Below are 23,198 nucleotides of genomic sequence, written 5' to 3'. Positions count from 1 at the left end.
AGAGAGAGAGAGAGAGGGTGTGGTGACATGGCACCTCTATCTTCTCTGGTAACGTAGATATAAGATTATAGATCTGGCACTGGCATGATGTTCTACACCTCGCCCTGACATGCCTGGCTCGGGGCCAGAGAGGACTTTATACAGAGCACACTTAGGAATAAGAGGGTATTCATAGAGGGATATACTGTAGTAGCCTTTACACCGTGTCAACAACAAGTCACCAACCAATCATGTTTGACAAGTTTTCCTTACATACTGTTTGTCAGGATGATGATGATGATGATGATGATGACCCAATTGTGCCTTATTATCTTATGAATAGCTATCAATAGCAATAGTCCAACCATGCATTTGCACATCATTTGCACATCATTTGGAAATAATTTCAAAATTAAAAGGGTTGTTTTGTTGCTTTAAAAATGCTCATGCACTGTGGGATATCCTTGTTGTGTCTCTCCTGTCCAAATGTAGGCCTTTGAAGATAGACAGAATTCTGCAGTGCATGTACAGTGGCTTGCGAAAGTATTCACCCCCCTTGGCATTTTTCCTATTTTGTTGCCTTGCAACCTGGAATTAAAATTGATTTTTGGGGGGGGTTTGTATCATTTGATTTACACAACATGCCTACCACTTCTTCAAGGCAAAACTGCTCCAGCTCCTTCAAGTTGGATGGGTTCCGCTGGTGTACAGCAATCTTTAAGTCATACCACAGATTCTCAATTGGATTGAGGTCTGGGCTTTGACTAGGCCATTCCAAGACATGTAAATGTTTCCCCTTAAACCACTCGATTGTTGCTTTAGCAGTATGCTTAGGGTCATTGTCCTGCTGGAAGGTGAACCTCCGTCCCAGTCTCAAATCTCTGGAAGACTGAAACAGGTTTCCCTCAAGAATTTCCGTGTATTTAGCGCCATCCATCATTCCTCCAATTCTGACCAGTTTCCCAGTCCCTGCCGATGAAAAACATCCCCACAGCATGATGCCGCCACCACCATGCTTCACTGTGGGGATGGTGTTCTCGGGTGATGAGAGGTGATGAGAGGTGTTGGGTTTGCACCAGACATAGCGCTTTCCTTGATGGCCAAAAAGCTCAATTTTAGTCTCATCTGACCAGAGTACCTTCTTCCATATGTTTGGGGAGTCTCCCACATGCCTTTTGGCGAACACCAAACGTGTTTGCTTATTTTGTTCTTTAAGCAATGGCTTTTTTCTGGCCACTCTTCTGTAAAGCCCAGCTCTGTGGAGTGTACGGTTTAAAGTGGTCCTATGGACAGATACTCCAATCTCCACTGTGGAGCTTTGCAGCTCCTTCAGGGTTATCTTTGGTTTCTTTGTTGCCTCTCTGATTAATGCCCTCCTTGCCTGGTCCGTGAGTTTTGGTGGGCGGCCCTCTCTTGGCAGGTTTGTTGTGGTGCCATATTCTTTCCATTTTTTAATAATGGATTTAATGGTGCTCCGTGGGATGTTCAACGTTTCTGATATTTTTTTATAATCCAACCCTGATCTGTACTTCTCCACAACTTTGTCCCTGACCTGTTTGGAGAACTCCTTGGTCTTCATGGTGCCGCTTGCTTGGTGGTGCCCCTTGCTTAGTGGTGTTGCAGACTCTGGGGCCTTTCAGAACAGGTGTATATATACTGAGATCATGTGACACTTAGATTGCCCACAGGTGGACTTTATTTAACTAATTATGTGACATCTGAAGGTAATTGGTTGCACCAGATGTTATTTAGGGGCTTCATAGCAAAGGGGGTGAATACATATGCACGCACCACTTTTCCGTTATTCTTTTTTTAGAATGATTTGAAACAAGTTATTTTTTTCATTTCACTTCACCAATTTGGACTATTTTGTGTATATCCATTACATGAAATCCAAATAAAAATCAATTTAAATTACAGGTTGTAATGCAACAAAATAGGAAAAACACCAAAGGGGATGAATACTTTTGCAGCACTGTACTTGACTTCAATTCTCTCCATACACTCTTTAAATATTTCACTAAAAAAGGAAACAAACACGGTTGTGTATCCTGTTGAGGGACTAAATGCTTTCACCGTGAACAATAACTAAACTCTGGCTAAAATGCCCCATAAATGTTGCATTTTGCTACAAGCAAAAATAGAACATCAACTATTCATATCTATGTGCTTATGTCTCGCATCTTTGGCTGTTAACAGCCAGAACAGTTTGATGAAATCCTCAGACTCTCTGTATGGATTTAGAATACTGCAAGACGCACCTCTGAGGAAAACGGTTGGATCAAACTAATGTATCTATTTCAGGGAGCTGAATGTGAGGAAATCTGCTTGGAAGTGTACTACTCCAGGCTTCTTGTATCGACCAAAAAACGACATTCTCAATGGCGGACAGGTCATAAATAGAGAAACTATTGTGTTTCTAACTTATTTTCAAGCAGCAAAGAATAAGCAGGCTATATTTCAGCAACAGACATTGAGGAACTCATACAGTGTTGCTTAAGCAGCTGAGCTAAAACCAGAAAAGTATCCAGGGTAGGGGGTAAAATTATATATTAATTGTTTGTATTTTTTATTTAAATTTGCAAAGTGTGTTGAGACTTTGTTAAATGCACTTTAAATAAATTGTGATTTGATTGTGATTTGAATTGTGCTATATTAGCCTGATCCCAGATCTGTTTATACTGTCTGGCATAACAACCGCCAAAGGAGATGGCTATACAGCACAAACAGATCTACGACCAGGCTAGTAAGATCTGACCCATGTTGTTCAAAATATGTCTTCCAAAGAAAAGCAGAATATGGACGATGAGAATGCATGGTAAGATTGCCACTAAGCAACATTGAAATGTTGGGTAACTGAACACAGTGAAGGTCTGAAGTGTCCTCAACGCCAACTTGGTTTACTGAACCCAGGCGTTGGGTGGAATTAAATTGGCATTGATGGAATCCTTAACGATGGCAGCAGATCAATCTCAGCTGTTTAATATGTACAGGGCAGACAGCAGAGGGCTAGAGGGAGAGATCCTCTTCCTCCCTAAGGATTCACAAAGGATCTCCTCGCATGTCCTGAAACTATGGTACAGTTACAGATCTGTAACTGTATCTATCTAAATAAAAACTGATGTAAAAATATATATATTTACAGTAACACTAGCTGTACTGTACAGTTTGTGGCCTATACAGTATATTAAATACAGTGTCTTAAATACAGTATATTAAATACAGTATCTGCAGGTTGTTTATGGTTGGTGAGTCTAAATAAGGGCTCGATTCAATCCGTATTGTGAGAGTTCAGCGCTATAGCGCATATGTAGCATTTACCGTGAATGCAGTCTTCACGAAGGAGGGAACACTGCCTTTAAATTCCAATCGCGCTATAGTGCTGAACTTTCACAATACGGATTGAATCGAGCCCTAAATGTCCAAATATAGCTGGATACAGTGAGAGGTGCAGGAAGAGGACGGACCAGACTGCAGACAGGAGGAGGACGGACCAGACTGCAGACAGGAGGAGGACGGACCAGACTGCAGACAGGAGGAGGACGGACCAGACTGCAGACAGGAGGAGGACGGACCAGACTGTAGACAGGAGGAGGACGGACCAGACTGCAGACAGGAGGAGGACGGACCAGACTGCAGACAGGAGGAGGACGGACCAGACTGCAGACAGGAGGAGGACGGACCAGACTGTAGACAGGAGGAGGACGGACCAGACTGCAGACAGGAGGAGGACGGACCAGACTGCAGACAGGAGGAGGATGGACCAGACTGTAGACAGGAGGAGGACGGACCAGACTGCAGACAGGAGGAGGACGGACCAGACTGCAGACAGGAGGAGGACGGACCAGACTGCAGACAGGAGGAGGACGGACCAGACTGTAGACAGGAGGAGGACGGACCAGACTGCAGACAGGAGGAGGACGGACCAGACTGCAGACAGGAGTGTGTTTACAGTATAAGAGAAACAAAACAAACAAACTCTTACCTGCCGTTCAGGTATAGGCTTAGATAATATATGAGTTTTTAGGCAACAAAGGAACACCTACACTTGTGCATAATCCATGCTTTATGAATATGGATATGCCTAAGTTAATACCAAAGGCTAATACATAAATGTATGCAGATCCCACCACAGCATGCAAAGCAGAGCAGGTGTTTTTTCTGGAACTACTTATTCAAGTGTATTCTAACATGACTAATATGCATAAACATTATTGATCACAAAACGTTGGTTTCAAACTGTAGTTTACACTTGCAGACTATGATATCTCCTGTTGAGTCATCCTCGACATGTATCAAAAACCCAGAACCTAAAGTAATCCCAGTAAAGAGTTGGAACAAATTGTACTGTGGAAATGACACCATACACAGTTGCTTGGAGCCAGTGAAGTTACAAATATAAGAACGATTTACATAAGGCTACCAATAAGAGATTAAAATGAAGCCTACAGTATGAAATATATATATATATTTTTTAAGTTAGCACATAGGAGAGGATTAAGAAACATAAATAAATGTAATCCTTACTTCATAGAGTAATAGGAACATTCAGAATGAAATCTTCTTTTAAAGAAATGAAGTTTAATGCTGATACGGTTTAAGAAGTTCACACAAGGGAATCATTACAAATGACTAGAACCACTAAGGGCATAGATTACTGTAAATTGGTATCCTCTGCATGCCCATCCTTAATACACATGTTTATGCTTTCATCAGTACAGTGAAAGCTGCGAGTTTTAAATGTACTGTAACTTTTAACTTTTTCAAATTGTGCGCTAAAGGTTTTGCCTTTCTAAATCAATTTTAGAAACTGACACTTCATAGGCTAGTTATTGTGCATCCAAAATACAATAAAACAAGCATATCATAAATCTGACATTTTATCAGCATAGCAAAACCCATCTCAGTTATTTCTAACCACGACCCCACTCTTCATAACCCCCAACCATTTATCCCAGCCCTGAAGACCCGAGGCCAGCTGACAGATGCTCAGACAGAGAATGTGGGTGGGATTATGGGTAAAGCACTACTGGCTGTCTGTTATATCATCTAGTCACATGACTTCCCCCAGTGTCAGAGGATATGAAGAGGCCGATCTGGCTGCGATAGCCACGGTACCAAAAACCCATTTACACCTAAAGAAAATACACATACAGAGTTCAGGGACTCAGAAAAAACATACACAGCTCAAATGGATAGCTCATTGTTGCCATGATGTACTTACTGCAGTAAAATAGCACTGTTAGAGAGTGATAATGTAACTTGTGAGGAAGGGAGAGTCTCGTACCAGACTAGAAACCCTAGTGGCCTTACTATTTATCCCATTCTGGGCATTGGACAATTGCTCTCACCATAGGAAGTCACAGCTCTGTTTATTTGAATGTTAATAGCATCTTTTGCAGATATGGTGTGTGGGTGTGTTGTATTGTACACTGAACAAAAATATAAACGCAACATGTAAAGTGTTGGTCCCATGTTTCATGAGCTGAAATAAAAGATCCCCAAAAAAATTCCATGCGCACAAAAAGCGTATTTCTCTCAAATGTGCAAAATTTGTTTACATCCCTGTTAGTGAGCGTTTAAACTTTGCCAAGATAATGCATCCACCTGACAGGTGTGGCATATCATGAAGCTGATTAAACAGCATGATTATTACACAGGTGCACCTTGTGCTGGGGATAATAAAAGGTCACTAAAATGTGCAGTTTTGTCACAGAACACAATGCCACAGATGTCTTAAGTTTTGAGGGAGCGTGCAATTGGCATGCTGACTACAGGAATGTTCACCAGAGCTGTTGCCAGATCACTTAATGTTCATTTCTCTACCATAAGCCGACTCCAACGCCGTTTTAGAGAATTTGGCAGTACGTCCAACCGGCCTCACAACCGCAGACCACGTGTATGGCGTCGTGTGGGCGAGCAGTTTGCTGATGTCAACGTTTTAAACAGAGTGCCCTATGGTGGCGGTGGGGTTATGGTATGGGCAGGCATAAACTACGGACAACGAACACAAATGCATTTGACCAATTTTTGTTCAGTATATGTGGGACAGTGGGAGTAGGGTGAAGTTTCCCCTAGGTTGCCCCTAGATGCTGATCTTGGGTCCGTATTACATTTCTCCACTAAATGGCAAAGGTTGGGATTGGGGGAGAGAAAGCTGATCCTAGATCTGTACCTAGGGGAAACTTCACCCCGGAGCTGTATGCTGTATGTGTATGCGAAGTTGGAATGGGATGGGAGAGATGTTGTATGACTAAGGAACTGATCACTTGGATTGAAGTGAAGCTATCCTGCCCACTCAATCACCCAACACTAACCCAACGCCAAGGTACCCCATAGCTACAATACATATTCAAATGTAGCTCTATGACTCGTCCCAAGGGAACATAAAGATGTCCGATGATGCACCACTAATATGGCGGATTCATCATTTCCTATCTATTTCAATTGGATGTCACAACAGCATCATAAATTGTCCACTTTTAGGTCTTTCTAATTCCAGATTTGTTTATACACTGCTCAAAAAAATAAAGGGAACACTTAAACAACACAATGTAACTCCAAGTCAATCACACTTCTGTGAAATCAAACTGTCCACTTAGGAAGCAACACTGATTGACAATACATTTCACATGCTGTTGTGCAAATGGAATAGACAATAGGTGGAAATTATAGGCAATTAGCAAGACACCCCCAATAAAGGACTGGTTTTGCAGGTGGTGACCACAGACCACTTCTCAGTTCCTATGCTTCCTGGCTGATGTTTTGGTCACTTTTGAATGCTGGCGGTGCTTTCACTCTAGTGGTAGCATGAGACGGAGTCTACAACCCACACAAGTGGCTCAGGTAGTGCAGCTCATCCAGGATGGCACATCAATGCGATCTGTGGCAAGAAGGTTTGCTGTGTCTGTCAGCGTAGTGTCCAGAGCATGGAGGCGCTACCAGGAGACAGGCCAGTACATCAGGAGACGTGGAGGAGGCCGTAGGAGGGCAACAACCCAGCAGCAGGACTGCTACCCCCGCCTTTGTGCAAGGAGGAGCAGGAGGAGCACTGCCAGAGCCCTGCAAAATGACCTCCAGCAGGCCACAAATGTGCATGTGTCTGCTCAAACGGTCAGAAACAGACTCCATGAGGGTGGTATGAGGGCCCGACGTCCACAGGTGGGGTTTGTGCTTACAGCCCAACACCGTGCAGGACGTTTGGCATTTGCCAGAGAACAACAAGATTGGCAAATTCGCCACTGGCGCCCTGTGCTCTTCACAGATGAAAGCAGGTTCACACTGTGACAGACGTGACAGAGTCTGGAGACGCCGTGGAGAACGTTCTGCTGCCTGCAACATCCTCCAGCATGACCGGTTTGGCGGTGGGTCAATCATGGTGTGGGGTGGCATTTCTTTGGGGGGCCGCACAGCCCTCCATGTGCTCGCCAGAGGTAGCCTGACTGCCATTAGGTACCGAGATGAGATCCTCAGACCCCTTGTGAGACCATATAATGGTGTGGTTGGCCCTGGGTTCCTCCTAATGCAAGACAATGCTAGACCTCATGTGGCTGGAGTGTGTCAGCCACATGAGGAAGGCATTGATGCTATGGACTGGCCCGCCCGTTCCCCAGACCTGAATCCAATTGAACACATCTGGGACATCATGTCTCGCTCCATCCACCAACGCCACGTTGCACCACAGACTGTCCAGGAGTTGGCGGATGCTTTAGTCCAGGTCTGGGAGGAGATCCCTCAGGAGACCATCCGCCACCTCATCAGGAGCATGCCCAGGCGTTGTAGGGAGGTCATACAGGCACGTGGAGGCCACACACACTACTGAGCCTCATTTTGACTTGTTTTAAGGACATTACATCAAAGTTGGATTTTAAAAGAGATAAGTGGTTTTCCACTTTAATTTTGAGGGTGACTCCAAATCCAGACCTCCATAGGTTGATAAATTTGATTTCCATTGATACATTTTGTGTGATTTTGTTGTCAGCACATTCAACTATGTAAAGAAAAAAGTATTTAATAAGATTATTTCATTCATTCAGATCTAGGATGTGTTATTTTAGTGTTCCCTTTATTTTTTTGAGCAGTGTATATGGCAGCATGCATATAGATAAAGCCAATGGATTTCATCTATCTCCGAAGTCTCCCCGGGCTCAAAGGCTCACTATAAGAAAAAAGCATATTGAACTCATAACACACGAAGGGCAAACATACAGATCAAAATAATTTCATATGACAGAAATTCAAGTTAATCTAACTTTACAATGACATGTATACACATATGTGACATTACATGACATTATGTCCTACATGAAGAGGAATCACCACCAACAGTCAACTGGATGGATGACACAAGCCCTCAACCATGCTCTCCTTATCACACATATTAGTCACAGAGTGACACAAACACACACACCCTCACACACACACACACACACACACACACAGTAGAAGGGATGGAGTCTTAAATTGACTGAACAATAACGTCATTGTTCTTCATAGAAGGCATTTCTAAGAGCTACAATTTTTAACCCTCACATCACATAACCCCTGAAAATATAGACCCTATATGCCTGTTAAAATCCATGGCATGCTCAAGTCTATAAGAGGGAATGACGTCTGCTGCTGAAACCTAAGCCATCAAATACCATTATTCTTTATGTCTACTCACTGTGACGTGTTGAAGATAGAGGTAATACCTCCAGACATCGTCACACCCTCATACTTCACAGCTGTCTGTCCGCGCGGGTCCCCATCCATACATGGACGTTCAGGAGTCAACGCGCGAGCCTCCGCGCTCTTCTTCCCGCCCTTCCTCTCCGCTCATAGCGGGGCATGGCAACCAAATAAGGAGAAACGGGCGGCCGGGCGTAGTGGCACTTCTAGAGTAGTCCTATAAATTGGGGTCTGCCCTCACCACACTACCGCTGCTCATTCATAGGAACAGGATACTCGGTACTGATCTGGTGAGTATCTGACAACTTGTCATTCTAATACGGGAAACAGACAGAACTTATTTACTAAGCCAAGAAGAAAACTTTCAGCATATGGACCTAGACTTAAGCCACTTGAAATATGTTGAATTGGACTTATCTAGTTCGCAACCAGACAACTGGGTTTAAATGGGCTTCAATTTAAATTTTGACAGCTTTCATTTTCAAGATAACGTTACACTTCTTTTGTTGATGGATATTGCTAAAATATATAGCTGTTGTATAGCCTAAATGTTGCACAAATGTCTATTTTATTTCGGTTAGTCTGTTTTCCATCAGGTTCAGACCAAAAAGCGAAATTGATGATTAATCATATTGAATAATGATCTGCAGTTCATTATTATTATTATTATTATTATTATTATTATTATTATTATAATTATTATTATATGAATAATACGTTATTTGACATTGTGGTGCTCTCTATAGGGTTTTAAAAGAGATAAATAATTACTTAAAACAAGTTTGTTAGACTTGTATGGCCTGTATACTGTGAACTGTAGCCTATACTGTATAGCCTACCAGTGTTTCGCGGGGCCACAACAAAAAGAGGTAGGCTACTGTTGGGGCTACTCTAGGACCGGAGTTGGGAAACACTGTTGTATATGACCTGTAGCCTATACTACTTAGCCTAATGTGCGTTTTATCACAACAGAAACCCAGCTGACATCATGTGTGATGACGACGAGACTACCGCCCTTGTGTGCGACAACGGCTCCGGTCTGGTGAAGGCTGGCTTTGCCGGAGATGACGCACCTCGCGCTGTGTTCCCTTCCATCGTTGGTCGCCCCCGTCATCAGGTAAACTTCACAGCATGAAAGTCAATGAAACATTTATGAGGATATATCATACATACATCAAACTAGGCGTTTTTCCAGACTTAATTGTCTATACATGATGCATTAACCTTGATTATCTGCTCACAATTATATTTTACCTAACCACTAGACCATTGAATTGTGAAAGAAAGAAAGAAGAAAGACACAAAGAAAGAACAATTATGAATGAATGAATGTCCTATGCTATTGTAGCTTACAACTAACTATCTGGCCCTCTGTTTGACTTTGGGGAATTGTGTTTTGACTAAGTTTCCTTTCTTCCCCTGCAGGGCGTGATGGTGGGCATGGGACAGAAGGACTCATACGTGGGAGACGAGGCCCAGAGCAAGAGAGGTATCCTGACCCTCAAGTACCCCATCGAGCACGGCATCATCACCAACTGGGATGACATGGAGAAGATCTGGCACCACACCTTCTACAACGAGCTGCGTGTGGCCCCTGAGGAGCACCCCACCCTGCTCACTGAGGCCCCCCTCAACCCCAAGGCCAACAGGGAGAAGATGACCCAGATCATGTTTGAGACCTTCAACGTCCCCGCCATGTACGTGGCCATCCAGGCCGTGCTGTCCCTCTACGCCTCCGGCCGTACCACAGGTGAGAGCAGAGGAGAAAGGCTCCATGCATTAACATTCAATTCAGATCCAGTGCATTATTGAGTCCTGTGCAACCTTTCATTACATGAATCGTAGTTTACACCATTAAGATAAACATAAAGCTGTTCTATTGTATTTCCATGGTTTACAGAGTATTCTACCTCATGTTCTAGGTATCGTGCTGGACTCTGGTGATGGTGTGACCCACAACGTGCCCATCTATGAGGGTTACGCTCTGCCCCACGCCATCATGCGTCTGGATCTGGCCGGTCGCGACCTCACTGACTACCTGATGAAGATCCTGACAGAGCGTGGCTACTCCTTCGTTACCACTGGTGAGTCCATAATTCCTGAGAATAAATGTATTTGCTATGTTTGATATTGAATGGTACAGTCATAATTCGTTATACACCTTCTCGACCAAACTGCTAAACTTTGAATCTTCTATTCTAACAGCCGAGCGTGAGATTGTGCGTGACATCAAGGAGAAGCTTTGCTACGTGGCCCTGGACTTTGAGAATGAGATGGCCACCGCTGCCTCCTCCTCCTCTCTAGAGAAGAGCTATGAGCTGCCCGACGGTCAGGTCATCACCATCGGCAACGAGCGTTTCCGCTGCCCTGAGACCCTCTTCCAGCCTTCCTTCATCGGTAGGTATCTTAGAAGCATTGTGCATCTCATTGTCCAATCAAACCCATTTGTACTTCTTTAAGAGACGAGAAAATATCCCCTGTGTGATCTTATATAGCCTTTATAGCAGCTACATAAGACATTATACCAACTACTGCCAAACAGACTGTATGTTTATATTGAAGCGGTGAGGGAGCTGTCCATTTCAGCACCAGTTAGGCCTACATGGGTGACTTCTCATCCAGAGCATTCGCTTACAACATTTTCTCTTCTATCTCACCAGGCATGGAGTCTGCTGGTATCCATGAGACCACCTACAACAGCATCATGAAGTGCGACATTGACATCCGTAAGGACCTGTACGCCAACAACGTCCTGTCCGGCGGTACCACCATGTACCCTGGTATTGCTGACCGTATGCAGAAGGAGATCACTGCCCTGGCCCCCAGCACTATGAAGATAAAGGTAAATATTATTCTCACTGAAGACCACAAACTGAACATCTAAGACCAACCTGACCACAGTCTCACAGTGTGAGCCTACTAATGACCAATCACAGCCTACTAATGACCAATCACAGCCTACTAATGACCAATCACAGCCTACTAATGACCAATCACAGCCTACTAATGACCAATCACAGCCTACGAATGACCAATCACAGCCTACTAATGACCAATCACAGCCTACGAATGACCAATCACAGCCTACGAATGACCAATCACAGCCTACGAATGACCAATCACAGCCTACTAATGACCAATCACAGCCTATGAATGACCAATCACAGTAACACCTATATTCTCCTTATAATGCATTATATGCACATTTCAACAAGTTCTGTACTGTATGATGCATTATAATGCACTACATATTGAGGGGTTATCCTCTTCCCCCTTCTCTAGATCATCGCTCCCCCCGAGCGTAAGTACTCGGTCTGGATCGGCGGCTCCATCCTGGCCTCTCTCTCCACCTTCCAGCAGATGTGGATCAGCAAGCAGGAGTACGACGAGGCTGGCCCCTCCATCGTCCACAGGAAGTGCTTCTAAGCTCCCCACTGGCCCACCGCTCCCCCCTGAGACAGTCAGACGCCCACGGATGCAAAAACTGTTTACATTACCTCCGCCTATGGATATGTAGTTTATAACCCATATGGAAGTTCCAAATCCAGACAGGCCTCTGTTTTATGTTTTGTCAATGATGTACAGTTTGTTTACACCCAAGTGCAATTTATATGTGGATATTTTACTGGTTCATGAATTAATTTAATAATATGTGGATATTTATTTGCTTTATAAAAAGACCCGGGATCTTGAATAATACCGCACTTTGTCATCTCGTCTATCCTCTGCACTTATAACCTGAGGGAGTATATTGGTATTTGTTGTATTATAATTCAGGAAAATGACACACTGTATCTGTTTACCCATAGGCTATCCATTCACAATACAGGTTTAACTCATTCCTACTAGTCAGATTAGTAGGCTACATGTTAAGTCCAGTCACACACACTGTACAGTACAGTACAATGTGGTGTGTTAAAAAATAACTACTAGAGGCAGTCCACTAAGTTGTTTCTATCTTTAGACCCTCTGAGGCAACCCTTTAAAGAGATGACTCAACCCAGATAGATCAACTTGTCTGGGAGAGTATAGGCTAAGGAATTATCGCGGCTTTGAATACAAACAAATGCTTAGGCTACTGTAAGGTAATGTATTGTTGCTTTGCCTGATAGACTGTAACATCTGTTTTTATACAGACACTATAGCCATCAGTAAAGATCAAGGTTCAGCAACCGATTAATGGCTTAGCCCTGCAGGCATGTTTCAATATAGTCTCTCCACAACAGAAGCAGTTTTAACATTGTGGACCTCCATCATGACAACAATAATAGTCTACAGAATAGGCTTACAGAGAATACAGACCAGAACAATAGGCTCTCTCTCTCTCTCTCTCTCTCTCTCTCTCTCTCTCTCTCTCTCTCTCTCTCTCTCTCTCTCTCTCTCTCTCTCTCTCTCAAATTCTCTGAAAGCGGTCACTACTCGTTCTGTCACTGTCATGTGGTTGTCTTACAGGCGACAGACATCCCCCGTGATTTCAGCTTATAACCAATCATTTGTATTACATATTAATATGCTACATTCCCGCCGTATACTTGGAGAACAATGAAAGTAAAAAAAAGTCTGGTGTTTCTCTCTGCCTCTCTCCACCAACCTGTCCGCGCGTGACGCAAGGAGAGTATACTTAAAGCAGGATTAGCTCTCTATGGACATTAAACTCAACTGCCCTCCGTTCAAGCACCGCGCGACATACCGTCCGGCGCGCGCGATCGAAAATAGGAGGGCTTTCAGCACTCAGGCTCGCACGAGCAAAAGTGCTTGGGTTGTCGAGTGAGCTTTTAGCAGAGGCGCAGAAGGTAGAAGGCAAGAGCGAACGCAGCAGCGGTGCGTTACCAATGCATTCTCCAGATATTGGAGCATCTGGAGAGTAAAACACGGGAAACAATAGATTCCACAGGAATTTTGCACGGTGCACGGTGTGCTATTGTCTCCGAATGAATGACCATGGGGGAGTGGACAATATTAGAACGTCTCTTGGAGGCGGCTGTCCAACAGCATTCTACTATGATCGGAAGGTAAGAGGGAAAGTGAGGATAGCTTTGTAAAAGTGTTAGAAGGAGAGTGTGTTGAAGTCAAGTGCTGAAAGTGATTGGGCATAAAGAACTGTACAAAAAAAAAAACGCCAAAATAAAATTCATGACAATATGCTAAAAATGTGAACCAATATGGAATCATGACATAAACATAACATTCACGAAAAATGTTTTTGATAACACATTTTGTGACAAGAGAGCTGTCACTTGAGGTGAAACACTGTGGCGCTTTCCTTTTAGAACAGAACTGGCTGGTGGCTTTCAGCACTGGACAGCTCCCATTTAGCGCTCGCTTAGTAGCCTACACTAGAGTCAGCTTTACTTTGCAATCGCTAATTGTGTCTATCTTGTTTGTTTAACGATTAAGCCTATCATATCTCCACATCTAAACAGCAACATTTTGTTTTCGTGCTTGTTTGTTTTGTAGGATCCTCCTAACTGTGGTGGTGATCTTCCGGATTCTAATCGTTGCGATCGTTGGAGAGACTGTCTATGATGACGAGCAGTCCATGTTTGTGTGCAACACCCTGCAGCCCGGCTGTAACCAGGCCTGTTACGACAAGGCGTTCCCCATTTCCCATATCAGATATTGGGTGTTTCAGATTATTCTGGTGTGTACCCCCAGTCTCTGTTTCATCACCTACTCCGTGCACCAGTCCGCCAAGCAGAAGGAGCGCTTGGAGCGGGGGTACTCCACGGTGTTCCTCTCCTTGGACAAGCGCCAAGATTCCATCAAAAGAGACGACAGCAAAAAGATAAAAAACACCATTGTGAATGGAGTACTTCAGAACACGGAGAACTCAACGAAAGAAGCCGAGCCCGACTGCTTGGAGGTGAAGGACATCCCAAATTCGGCCATGAGAACTAGTGGAAAGTCTAAAATGAGGAGGCAGGAGGGAATCTCAAGATTCTACATCATCCAAGTGGTTTTCCGAAACGCGCTAGAGATAGGGTTCCTGGTGGGTCAATATTTCCTGTATGGATTCAATGTCCCCGCGGTATATGAGTGTGATCGATACCCCTGCATCAAAGATGTAGAATGCTACGTTTCAAGGCCCACGGAAAAGACAGTGTTTCTGGTCTTCATGTTTGCAGTCAGTGGCGTCTGTGTTCTTCTGAACTTGGCTGAACTCAATCATCTTGGATGGAAGAAGATCAAAGTAGCTGTCAAAGGCGTGCAGGCCAGGAGGAAGTCCATCTACGAGATCCGTAACAAAGACTTGCCTAGAATGAGCATGCCCAATTTCGGCCGCACTCAATCAAGTGACTCTGCCTATGTGTAGCTGTCGATTTCAGCACAACTGAATGGAACAATTGTAGCCTACAAAGAATTCTAATATATTTAATAAGAATGTGGTAGACCTTTTATCTCACCGACTTCGTTTGCGAAGTAGGTCGGGTAGATCGAATTTATTTGTCTTTTATGGGTAAGTAAAAAACAAACGGACCAAAACGTTTGTTTGTCATTATATATATATATATATATACGAGAAGGCACTGATGCAACTTTTTAGTATGGTTTATCCTATATTTTGTAAAATGCTTAAAAGCATATAATATATGTGTGTTCACATATTCACTCGTCGTTCACTTCAGCGGTTGAACATGGAGTAAATACCTGCACTAAATATGAATAATGAGCCAAAATATATCCGATTTGTGCTGTGACAGTCTTTTAATGACATTCCACCGGTTTTAACCTCCACATATCATTATAGGAAGGAAACACACACATTATTTGGCAGTTTTGTGGTCAATATTCCTCAAATGTACACAAATGCTTCTAGTAGCCTATTTCACTCATTTCACATATTTGCCAGATAGATAAATTACATTAGCACTGTCAGTTGTTGTGGTTGCCTGAGTTTGCACCATTGACCTTAACCTAGCTGATCACTCCATTGGGGCGTGGGGAGGGGGTGCTGCAAATGCTTTTTTATTAATTTTTTCTTTACACCCAAGAAAGAGCCCATTGCTTTTATTTGCGGGGAAATGTATTTTCTTGATTTTATGTCGTCAAGTGCCATATATGTAATTAAATATAAACATGACATATCAATAGAGTATTCTCTTCATCATGAAAGCTACATTCCAGTAAATGCTGTTGTCAACTTTGATTTGAATCGTTGTGGTTTCTATGGAAATGATATGCTCCTACATTATCATTTCTGGTTTCATTTTGCAACATACAAAAAAAAAAAAACTTTGCGTTTTCAAAAAGTATTGATGAGCAATTAGTCAAATAGACCACACATCTAAGTTGAAATCAATAAGATAAAGGGTAATAGATGTTTGCCCCTGGTGCTACCATTTTCCAAAGCAATGATTTAAACTTAAAGTATCAATGTACACTACATGGCCAAAAGTAGCAGCCTTCAAATTAGTGGATTGGGCTATTTCAGTCACGCCCGTAGCTAAAAGGTGTATAAAATCGAGCACACCGCCATGCAATCTCCATAGACAAACATTGGCAGTAGAATGGCCCGTACTGAAGAGCTCAGTAACTTTCAACATGGCACTGTCATAGGATGCCACCTTTCCAACAAGTCAGTTCGTCAAATTTCTGCCCTGCTAGAGCTGCCCTGGTCAACTGCAAGTGCTTTTATCGTGAAGTGGAAACATCTAGGCGCAACAACTGCTCAGCCGCAAAGTGGTAGGTCACACAAGCTCACAGAACAGGACCGCCAAGTGCTGAAGCACGTAGCGCATAAAAGTCGTCTGTCCTCGGTTACAACACTCACTACCGAGTTCCAAACTGCCTCTGGAAGCAACGTCAGCACAACAACTGTTCGTCGGGAGCTTCATGAAATGGGTTTTCATGGCAGAGCAGCCGCACACAAACCTAAGATTACCATGTGCAATGCCAAGCATCAGCTGGAGTGGCGAAAACCTCGCCACCATTAGACTCAGGAGCAGTGGAAATGCATTCTCTGGAGTGATGAATCACGCTTCACCATCTGGCAGTCCGACGGATGTATCTGGGTTTGGCGGATGCCAGGAGAACGCTACCTGCCCGAATGCATAGTGCCAACTGTAAAGTTAGGTGGAGGAGGGGCTCTATTTCATGGTTCGAGCTAGACCCATTAGCTCCAGTGAAGGGAAATCTTAACGCTACAGCATACAATGATATTCTAGACGATTCTGTCCTTCCAACTATGTGGCAACAGCTTGGGGAAGGCCCTTTCCTGTTTCAGCATGACAATGCCCCTGTGCACAAAGCGAGGTCCATACAGAAATGGTTTGTCGAGATCAGTGTGGAAGAACTTGACTGGCCTGCACAGAGCCCTGACCTCAACCCCATCGAACACCTTTGGGATGAATTGGAAAGCCGGCTGCGAGCCAGGCCTAATCGCCCAACATCAGTGCCCGACCTCACTAATGCTCTTGTGGCTGAACGGAAGCAAGTTCCAACAGCAAATTTCCAACATCTAGTGGAAATCCTTCCCAGAAGAGTGGTGGCTGTTATAGCAGCAAAAGGGGGACCAACTCCATATTAATGCCCATGATTTTGGAATGAGATGTTCGACGAGCAGGTGTCCACATACTTTTGGCCATTTAGTGTAAGACCAAACTGAAAGGTGATCCTATCCAAAAAAGTAACATTGAATTAATGTATACAAGTTGTGTGTGTAATGTGTGATGCTTTCAAATTGTACAGTAGATTCACTGCAAAGCACAGTAAATACCATCAGTACAATTATATCCTGTTTGCCTTTGGGCCATTGCACTCCTTAGGGCCAAATGTTTCAAAAAGTAACAGATTCCCTGTCTACATCCACTTCATCCTCCTTGGCTTCTGGGGCCGTAGAGCAGGGATCATCAACTAGATTCAACCGCGGGCCGATTTTTTCTGGAGTGGATGGTTGCAAGGCTGGAACTAATTTCAAATAATTTGTAGAATGCAAATTGACCACAAGAAGCCCAAACATATATAATGTTTGACTAAAACATTATCATTTCAAACCTTGCTTACATTTGTACACGATCATGTGTCTCTCTACTATGCATGGGAATACTTGGGAACAGATTTCAATTCACTTGGAGCTGATTTCCTGGTGTTTTTTACAGTCTTTTATGTCCAACAATGAAAATTCCACACAAAAAAATTATTATTTATTTATTTGCTCAGAAAACTTGGGGGGGGGCAAATAAAACCACCCGTGGGCCAAATGCGCCTTGCGGGCCGCCAGTTGGAGAACTCTGCCGTAGAGAATGAGCGGGTTCAGCTCTGTCGGAAGCCGAGAGGTTGCCTCCTGCACTCCATCAAGGACACAGAGAAAAGTGCTGAACGCTGAAACCCGTTGCCCCAGAGAGTCGGAGTCTCCCCAGCTGACGAATCATGATGCGGGATGCAAGAGTGGGGAGGGGCTGGGGTGTTGGTGGACAGGTACGGCTGCCAAGATGACTCGGCAACCCTGAGGAGCGGAAATGGAAGCGCCAAGGCCCTGACAGATCAATGTCAAATTCAGCAGCGACTTTAGATGCTCCTCCAACTCTCCGACATGAAACAAGCTCCGCTCGGTTGGATCGGCTGGCTACTGGTCTATCTCTGCTTCCTGTCTGTCTGTCAGTCTGTCAGTCTGTCAGTCTGTCTGTCAGACAGATGCAGCTTAGCACTTGGTGGATTGGATTAGTGGTTTCTAATATTTCCCTTTGTAACCTTCATGAAAGGCTATCTGAGAACACAGGACAGGCTCCGACTGGTAACAGGAAGTACTTAGCTTCGGCTAAATATAGCTACACTGAACCTCAGTCTGATCATACACTGGCTGCATAATGTTCTTGTATTTTCGGATTGTCTATCTAGCAAATATGAATCTCCAATACACAGCCTTCATAGAATTGTCTTACAGTTTTTTATACATATCTACAAAGACATGCCTTGTTTACACTCTAAACAGTGCATTTTTTCATTCAGATATGCATGACAAATACTAAGGAAAATGAATAAAGATTCATTCGGCAAGTCTTATTTTAGTAATCATGTTATGCTTCCAACAGTGAACTGTTTATCTAGAGGCATAGTGATGATGTATGTTAATATCCACATTCATGTCGATGCGGCTCATAAATATGTAATAAAGTCGTCATCATCTGACTGCTTTCGATCATGGGGTGCCACTTTTAGCGCCGATGCTATCAAAATAAAATATTTAGAGCTGCTGTGATTGTAAAGACAAGTGTGTGTTTCTATTACAACATACAGTGTGTGTGTGTGTGTGTGTGTGTGTGTGTGTGTGTTTGTTTAACTATCCTTGTGGGGACCAGAAGTCCTCAGAAGGATAGTAAAACAAGAACAATTCAGACAAGTGGGGACATTTCGCCACTCCCCATGAGGAAAAATGTTATTTTAGCCTTAGGGGCTAGGTTTAGGGTTACAAATAGGGTTAGGGTTAGAATTAAGTTTAGGGTTAGGAGTTATGGTTAGGTTTAAGGTTAGGAATTAGGGTTAGGTATAGTTTTAGGGTTTGGGGTTAAGGTTAAGCTTAGGGTTAAGGTTAGGGTTATGGTTAGGTTAAGGATTAAGGTTAGGGAAAATAGGATTTTGGATGGGAATCAATTCTTTGGTCCCCACAAGGATAGCAATACAAAACTGTGTGCGTGCGTGTGTTTCCTCCGGAGAGTACACAACCCAGCAGGAAACACTCAGAGCTCCTTCAGATACATAGCCACTCACCATAAATATCCATACTAAACTTACTTACAGCACACACTAGTGATCCATGGACTGTCTTTCATAGAGGCCTTCTCTGAAAACGTATGAATTCAGATCATTCTTCCGAAATAAACTGTTGACCATCAACCATCTTTAAAAAATCACTATGCCCATTTCTGAAAATAGCTTTTTATCATGACAACGTTTTTATCTGAATCACATCCTGAATTGTATCATGATGTCCTTGGCCTTGTACAGTATGTTAGAATATGTTGTGAATGTGTTATGATCCTACAATCATCACTGATCTTGTGAGCTTCCAAGATTAGAAACCCAACCAATCTGCATATACTCTTAGAAAAAAAGGTGCTATCTATAACGTAAAAGGGTTCTTCGGCTGTCCCCATAGGTGTACCCTTTGACGAAACCTTTTTGGTTCCAGGTAGAACTATTTTGGGGTCCATGTAGAACCCTTTCTACAGAGGGTTCTACATGGAACCAAAAAGGGTTCTACCTGGAACCAAAAAGGGTAATTACAAAGAACCCATTTGGAACCCTTTTTTCCAAGAGTGTACCATTTCCTCAAACGTACATCGAAACATCAAAGATAGTACATGTATCCTCTCTAAGAGTGTTCCATGTGTCTAGTATTCTACCTGTCACTATTTGTCCAACACTGAGAGGGTCTCTGGTTTGGAGCAGATTAAGACATCAAAGCAGCCATGGGAAGAGATGACAGATCTGATGATGAAGTGCCTGAGGCCTGGTCACATGCATAAATACTGTGTGTGTGTTTCACTTCTGCACCTCACTGTCTAAAAGGGGCTATTCCTCTAATAGAGAGGGAACACTAGAGAAGAACAACAGCTCTTCTTTCATATTCATAATGTCTTATGGTAATTTTGTAACTATATTTCCTACAGAGAGCTGCTTCAGTATACGTTTAGAGTGCAATTCATAATAACACAAAGACTTGAAAGAGAGTGGTTGTCTTTCTGCATTTGTTCCCACATCTAGTGTGAATGTACACACTGTTCTGAAGTAAGCAGGACCATCTCAGACATCTCATCAGTATATATATATATATCAATGAACGGGTGATGATGGCCAGGTAAGAGGGAAGGAGAGGGAAGGAAAGGAAGGAGAGTGAGGTTCTGCTGGCGCTGCCAGGACTTGGAGCTCTCTGTGTGGGCAGGGTGCCCACTGGAGTCATTACCACGGCCCTGGGCACGGTGCCCATGACATTAAGGATTCATGAGGTCATAGGGGTTCACGGAGTTTGAGCCCAAACGAGGCGGAGCAGCAAAGACAATAATGATAATGCAATGTAATGGAAATCAAACAACGTCATACTGTCACCTCGGCCCACCCAACACATCACTACCACCTAGGCTGGCTGGCAGCGGGACCACACTTCAAAGACAGTCAAGTGGGTGTTAGAAGAGAGTGTGTGTGTGTGTACACTTTTAGCAGTGCTCAGTTGTTTGAATAAGCAGCCAGCTCATCGGAATCTGACATTAACATCCTTTATGTCTACAGGAAGTGTTGTCAAAGCAGAGATAGGTATTTCTGTGTTGTCAACATTTTCATTTCAGTCAGACACATTTTAGAATCCTGTGTTGTGGCATTCGCGTCACTCAAGAAGAAGACATCAAAGGACATGCTGGCCAGCTCTGTGCTTTATGATGGCCAGCTCAGTGCTTTTTGATGGACAGCTCAGTGCTGCACAAGACCGAAATGCTGTGATGGCAATAAAGTCATTAAGGAATTACCTAAGCTCCCTCTGTTAGATTGTTTACCAGTATTCATGCCAAACATTGTCAAAGAGAACACGACGCGTTAGTTTCTCATAAAACACTAAAGCCATTGCAATGGATCACTTGGATCAGTTTCTGATTTCATGAGTTTGGGCTATGGAGAGGTTTCAAAGACTTCAAAGGCAGACAGATCTGCCCGGTAACACCTGATCACAATCCCCTAAGTAAGTCTCATCTCAGCTTAAACTTCCATTCCCCCCCAACAGACTACCAGGCCAGCCAGGCAGAAAGGACTAGAGTCTCCCAGCTGTGGCCTCCTCCATGGCTCTCTCCTTTCTCCTCTCCTCACCCTCGGATTACCAGTGGGGGGTTCTACAGTACTATCCTCAAAGAGAAGCTTTCCAAGCACATAACCTCTCCCTCTGTATTCTAAATCACAAGGATGACGTCCGTGTCACAGCTGAAGCACCCGATTGGAATTTTGAGGAATGCTGACGAAATCAGAAATTCCTATTCTCTTTGATGGTTGTCGTTCAGGCAGTGTTTTTCATTCTCTCCTTAAATATCTCTCTTCCTCTAAGACCATCTTTCAAAAAGACATGAGATGGGAGATGTTCAGGGCCCGTATTCATAAAGCATCTCAGAGTAGGAGTGAGGATTTAGGATCAGGTGTCCCCCCTCTTATTCATTATTATCCAACAGGGGGCACCTGTTCCTAGATCAGCACTCCTACTCTGAGGCGCTTTATGAATACGGACCCAGTGCATGTTTTGTTGTCCCCCACCCACACCAGCATAATGCACCAAATAACATGACCCTTTTCCATTCCATTTCCCCCCCTGTGGTGCACTGATTCATAGGAGATCCAAACTCCCATCTTTCGCTTTCTCTGCCCGGAAGTACAGATGAATCATTGCGATTTTACACTTCTTTCAATGATCTGAGATTAGAGGACCCACGGGTGGTAGACTCCAGAGGTGAATGGGTGGAGTCCATTCAAGAATACAATCACTAGTTCATTTTCATTGGAAATCCACTTCATATACTGTACCACCCAGCGTGTATTGGATAATACCAATAGTTTTTCCCAACCACAAGACCTGACCAGGTGAACTCCAGGCCCTAGTGATAAACAATGGACATCTACAGTATGTGCCTGAATCGAAAAGCCTATACACTGTTAGGATGGCCTTCATGCCATGCCCTCTAGATCCAAAGATGGTGTCCGGTTTCCACAGAGTCACTGGGAACGCACATTAGTGTCTGGTTACTGATGCTTCTGTGACCTCAGAGCCCCAGGGCTCTGCTCTGACCTGACCGTGTGACCCCTACTGCGTCCAGTGTACTGTGGACCTCTGGGGAAATTATAGGAAGTGGTGCCCATGTGATATTGCTAGGTAGCTGTCACTCTGGATGTCAGCCTTCACTCTGGATATCAACCGTCACTCTGTATGTCAACCGTCACTCTGTATGTCAACCGTCACTCTGGTGTCAACTTTCACTCTGGTGTCAGCAAGCATTCACTCAGCTGCTCCTCCAACTCTCTAATCCATGTATGTGTGTGTGTGTGTGTGTGTATGTATGTATGTATGTGTGTGTGTGTGTGTGTGTGTGTGTGTGTGTCTACGTGTGTCTGACAGATGGTGAGAGAGAGACCGAGGGATAGTGATAGAGAGAGAATGTGCAAGAGAGAGCGAGAGATCAAAGGCACACTACTGAATATTAACTCTTGATTTATAACCATGATCATATTACAGAATATTTTGCTGATGTCTGATCACTTACTGCTCCCCTGCAGTGATCTGTCCCAATACCTTCCCCTTCAGTGATCTGTCCCTATACCTTCCCCTTCAGTGATCTGTCCCTACCTTTCCCTGCAGTGATCTGTCCCAATACCTTCCCCTGCAGTGATCTGTCCCTACCTCCCCCTGCAGTGATCTATCCCTACCTTCCCCTGCAGTGATCTGTCCCAATACCTTCCCCTTCAGTGATCTGTCCCTACCTTCCCCTGCAGTGATCTGTCCCAATACCTTCCCCTGCAGTGATCTATCCCTACCTTCCCCTGCAGTGATCTGTCCCAATACCTTCCCCTTCAGTGATCTGTCC

At 43.8% G+C, this 23,198-nt stretch overlaps 2 protein-coding genes across 2 annotated transcripts; both read left to right on the top strand.

Annotated features, from left to right (window-relative positions):
* The first annotated feature begins 8,831 nt into the window (after positions 1-8,831).
* LOC121548560 (actin, alpha cardiac muscle 1) lies at positions 8,832-12,348 on the top strand. The gene is made up of 7 exons (XM_041860032.2): positions 8,832-8,939; positions 9,622-9,766; positions 10,075-10,399; positions 10,572-10,733; positions 10,855-11,046; positions 11,310-11,491; positions 11,932-12,348. The coding sequence occupies exons 2-7, from the start codon at positions 9,638-9,640 to the stop codon at positions 12,073-12,075; spliced, it is 1,134 nt and encodes a 377-aa protein (XP_041715966.2). The 5' UTR covers positions 8,832-8,939; positions 9,622-9,637; the 3' UTR covers positions 12,076-12,348.
* A 697-nt stretch (positions 12,349-13,045) lies between these two features.
* Positions 13,046-15,796, top strand: LOC121549217 (gap junction delta-2 protein-like). The gene is made up of 2 exons (XM_041861069.2): positions 13,046-13,661; positions 14,107-15,796. Exons 1-2 carry the CDS (start codon positions 13,585-13,587, stop codon positions 14,960-14,962), a joined length of 933 nt encoding a protein of 310 aa, XP_041717003.2. The 5' UTR covers positions 13,046-13,584; the 3' UTR covers positions 14,963-15,796.
* The last annotated feature ends 7,402 nt before the right edge of the window (positions 15,797-23,198 follow it).

This window comes from Coregonus clupeaformis, chromosome 33, assembly GCF_020615455.1.
Source record: "Coregonus clupeaformis isolate EN_2021a chromosome 33, ASM2061545v1, whole genome shotgun sequence".
NCBI lineage: Eukaryota > Metazoa > Chordata > Actinopteri > Salmoniformes > Salmonidae > Coregonus > Coregonus clupeaformis.
Note: the sequence above shows the minus strand (reverse complement) of the source record. Positions and strands in the feature narration are given on the sequence as shown.

Excerpts from the sequence above, each read along its gene's own strand:
- LOC121548560 (XM_041860032.2), top strand. The coding sequence starts at position 9,638 with ATGTGTGATGACGACGAGACTACCGCCCTTGTGTGCGACAACGGCTCC. Across the intron at positions 9,767-10,074 it reads TTGGTCGCCCCCGTCATCAG|GGCGTGATGGTGGGCATGGG; the intron begins GTAAACTTCACA and ends CTTCCCCTGCAG. Across the intron at positions 11,492-11,931 it reads CCAGCACTATGAAGATAAAG|ATCATCGCTCCCCCCGAGCG; the intron begins GTAAATATTATT and ends CCCCTTCTCTAG.
- LOC121549217 (XM_041861069.2), top strand. The coding sequence starts at position 13,585 with ATGACCATGGGGGAGTGGACAATATTAGAACGTCTCTTGGAGGCGGCT. Across the intron at positions 13,662-14,106 it reads CATTCTACTATGATCGGAAG|GATCCTCCTAACTGTGGTGG; the intron begins GTAAGAGGGAAA and ends TTTGTTTTGTAG.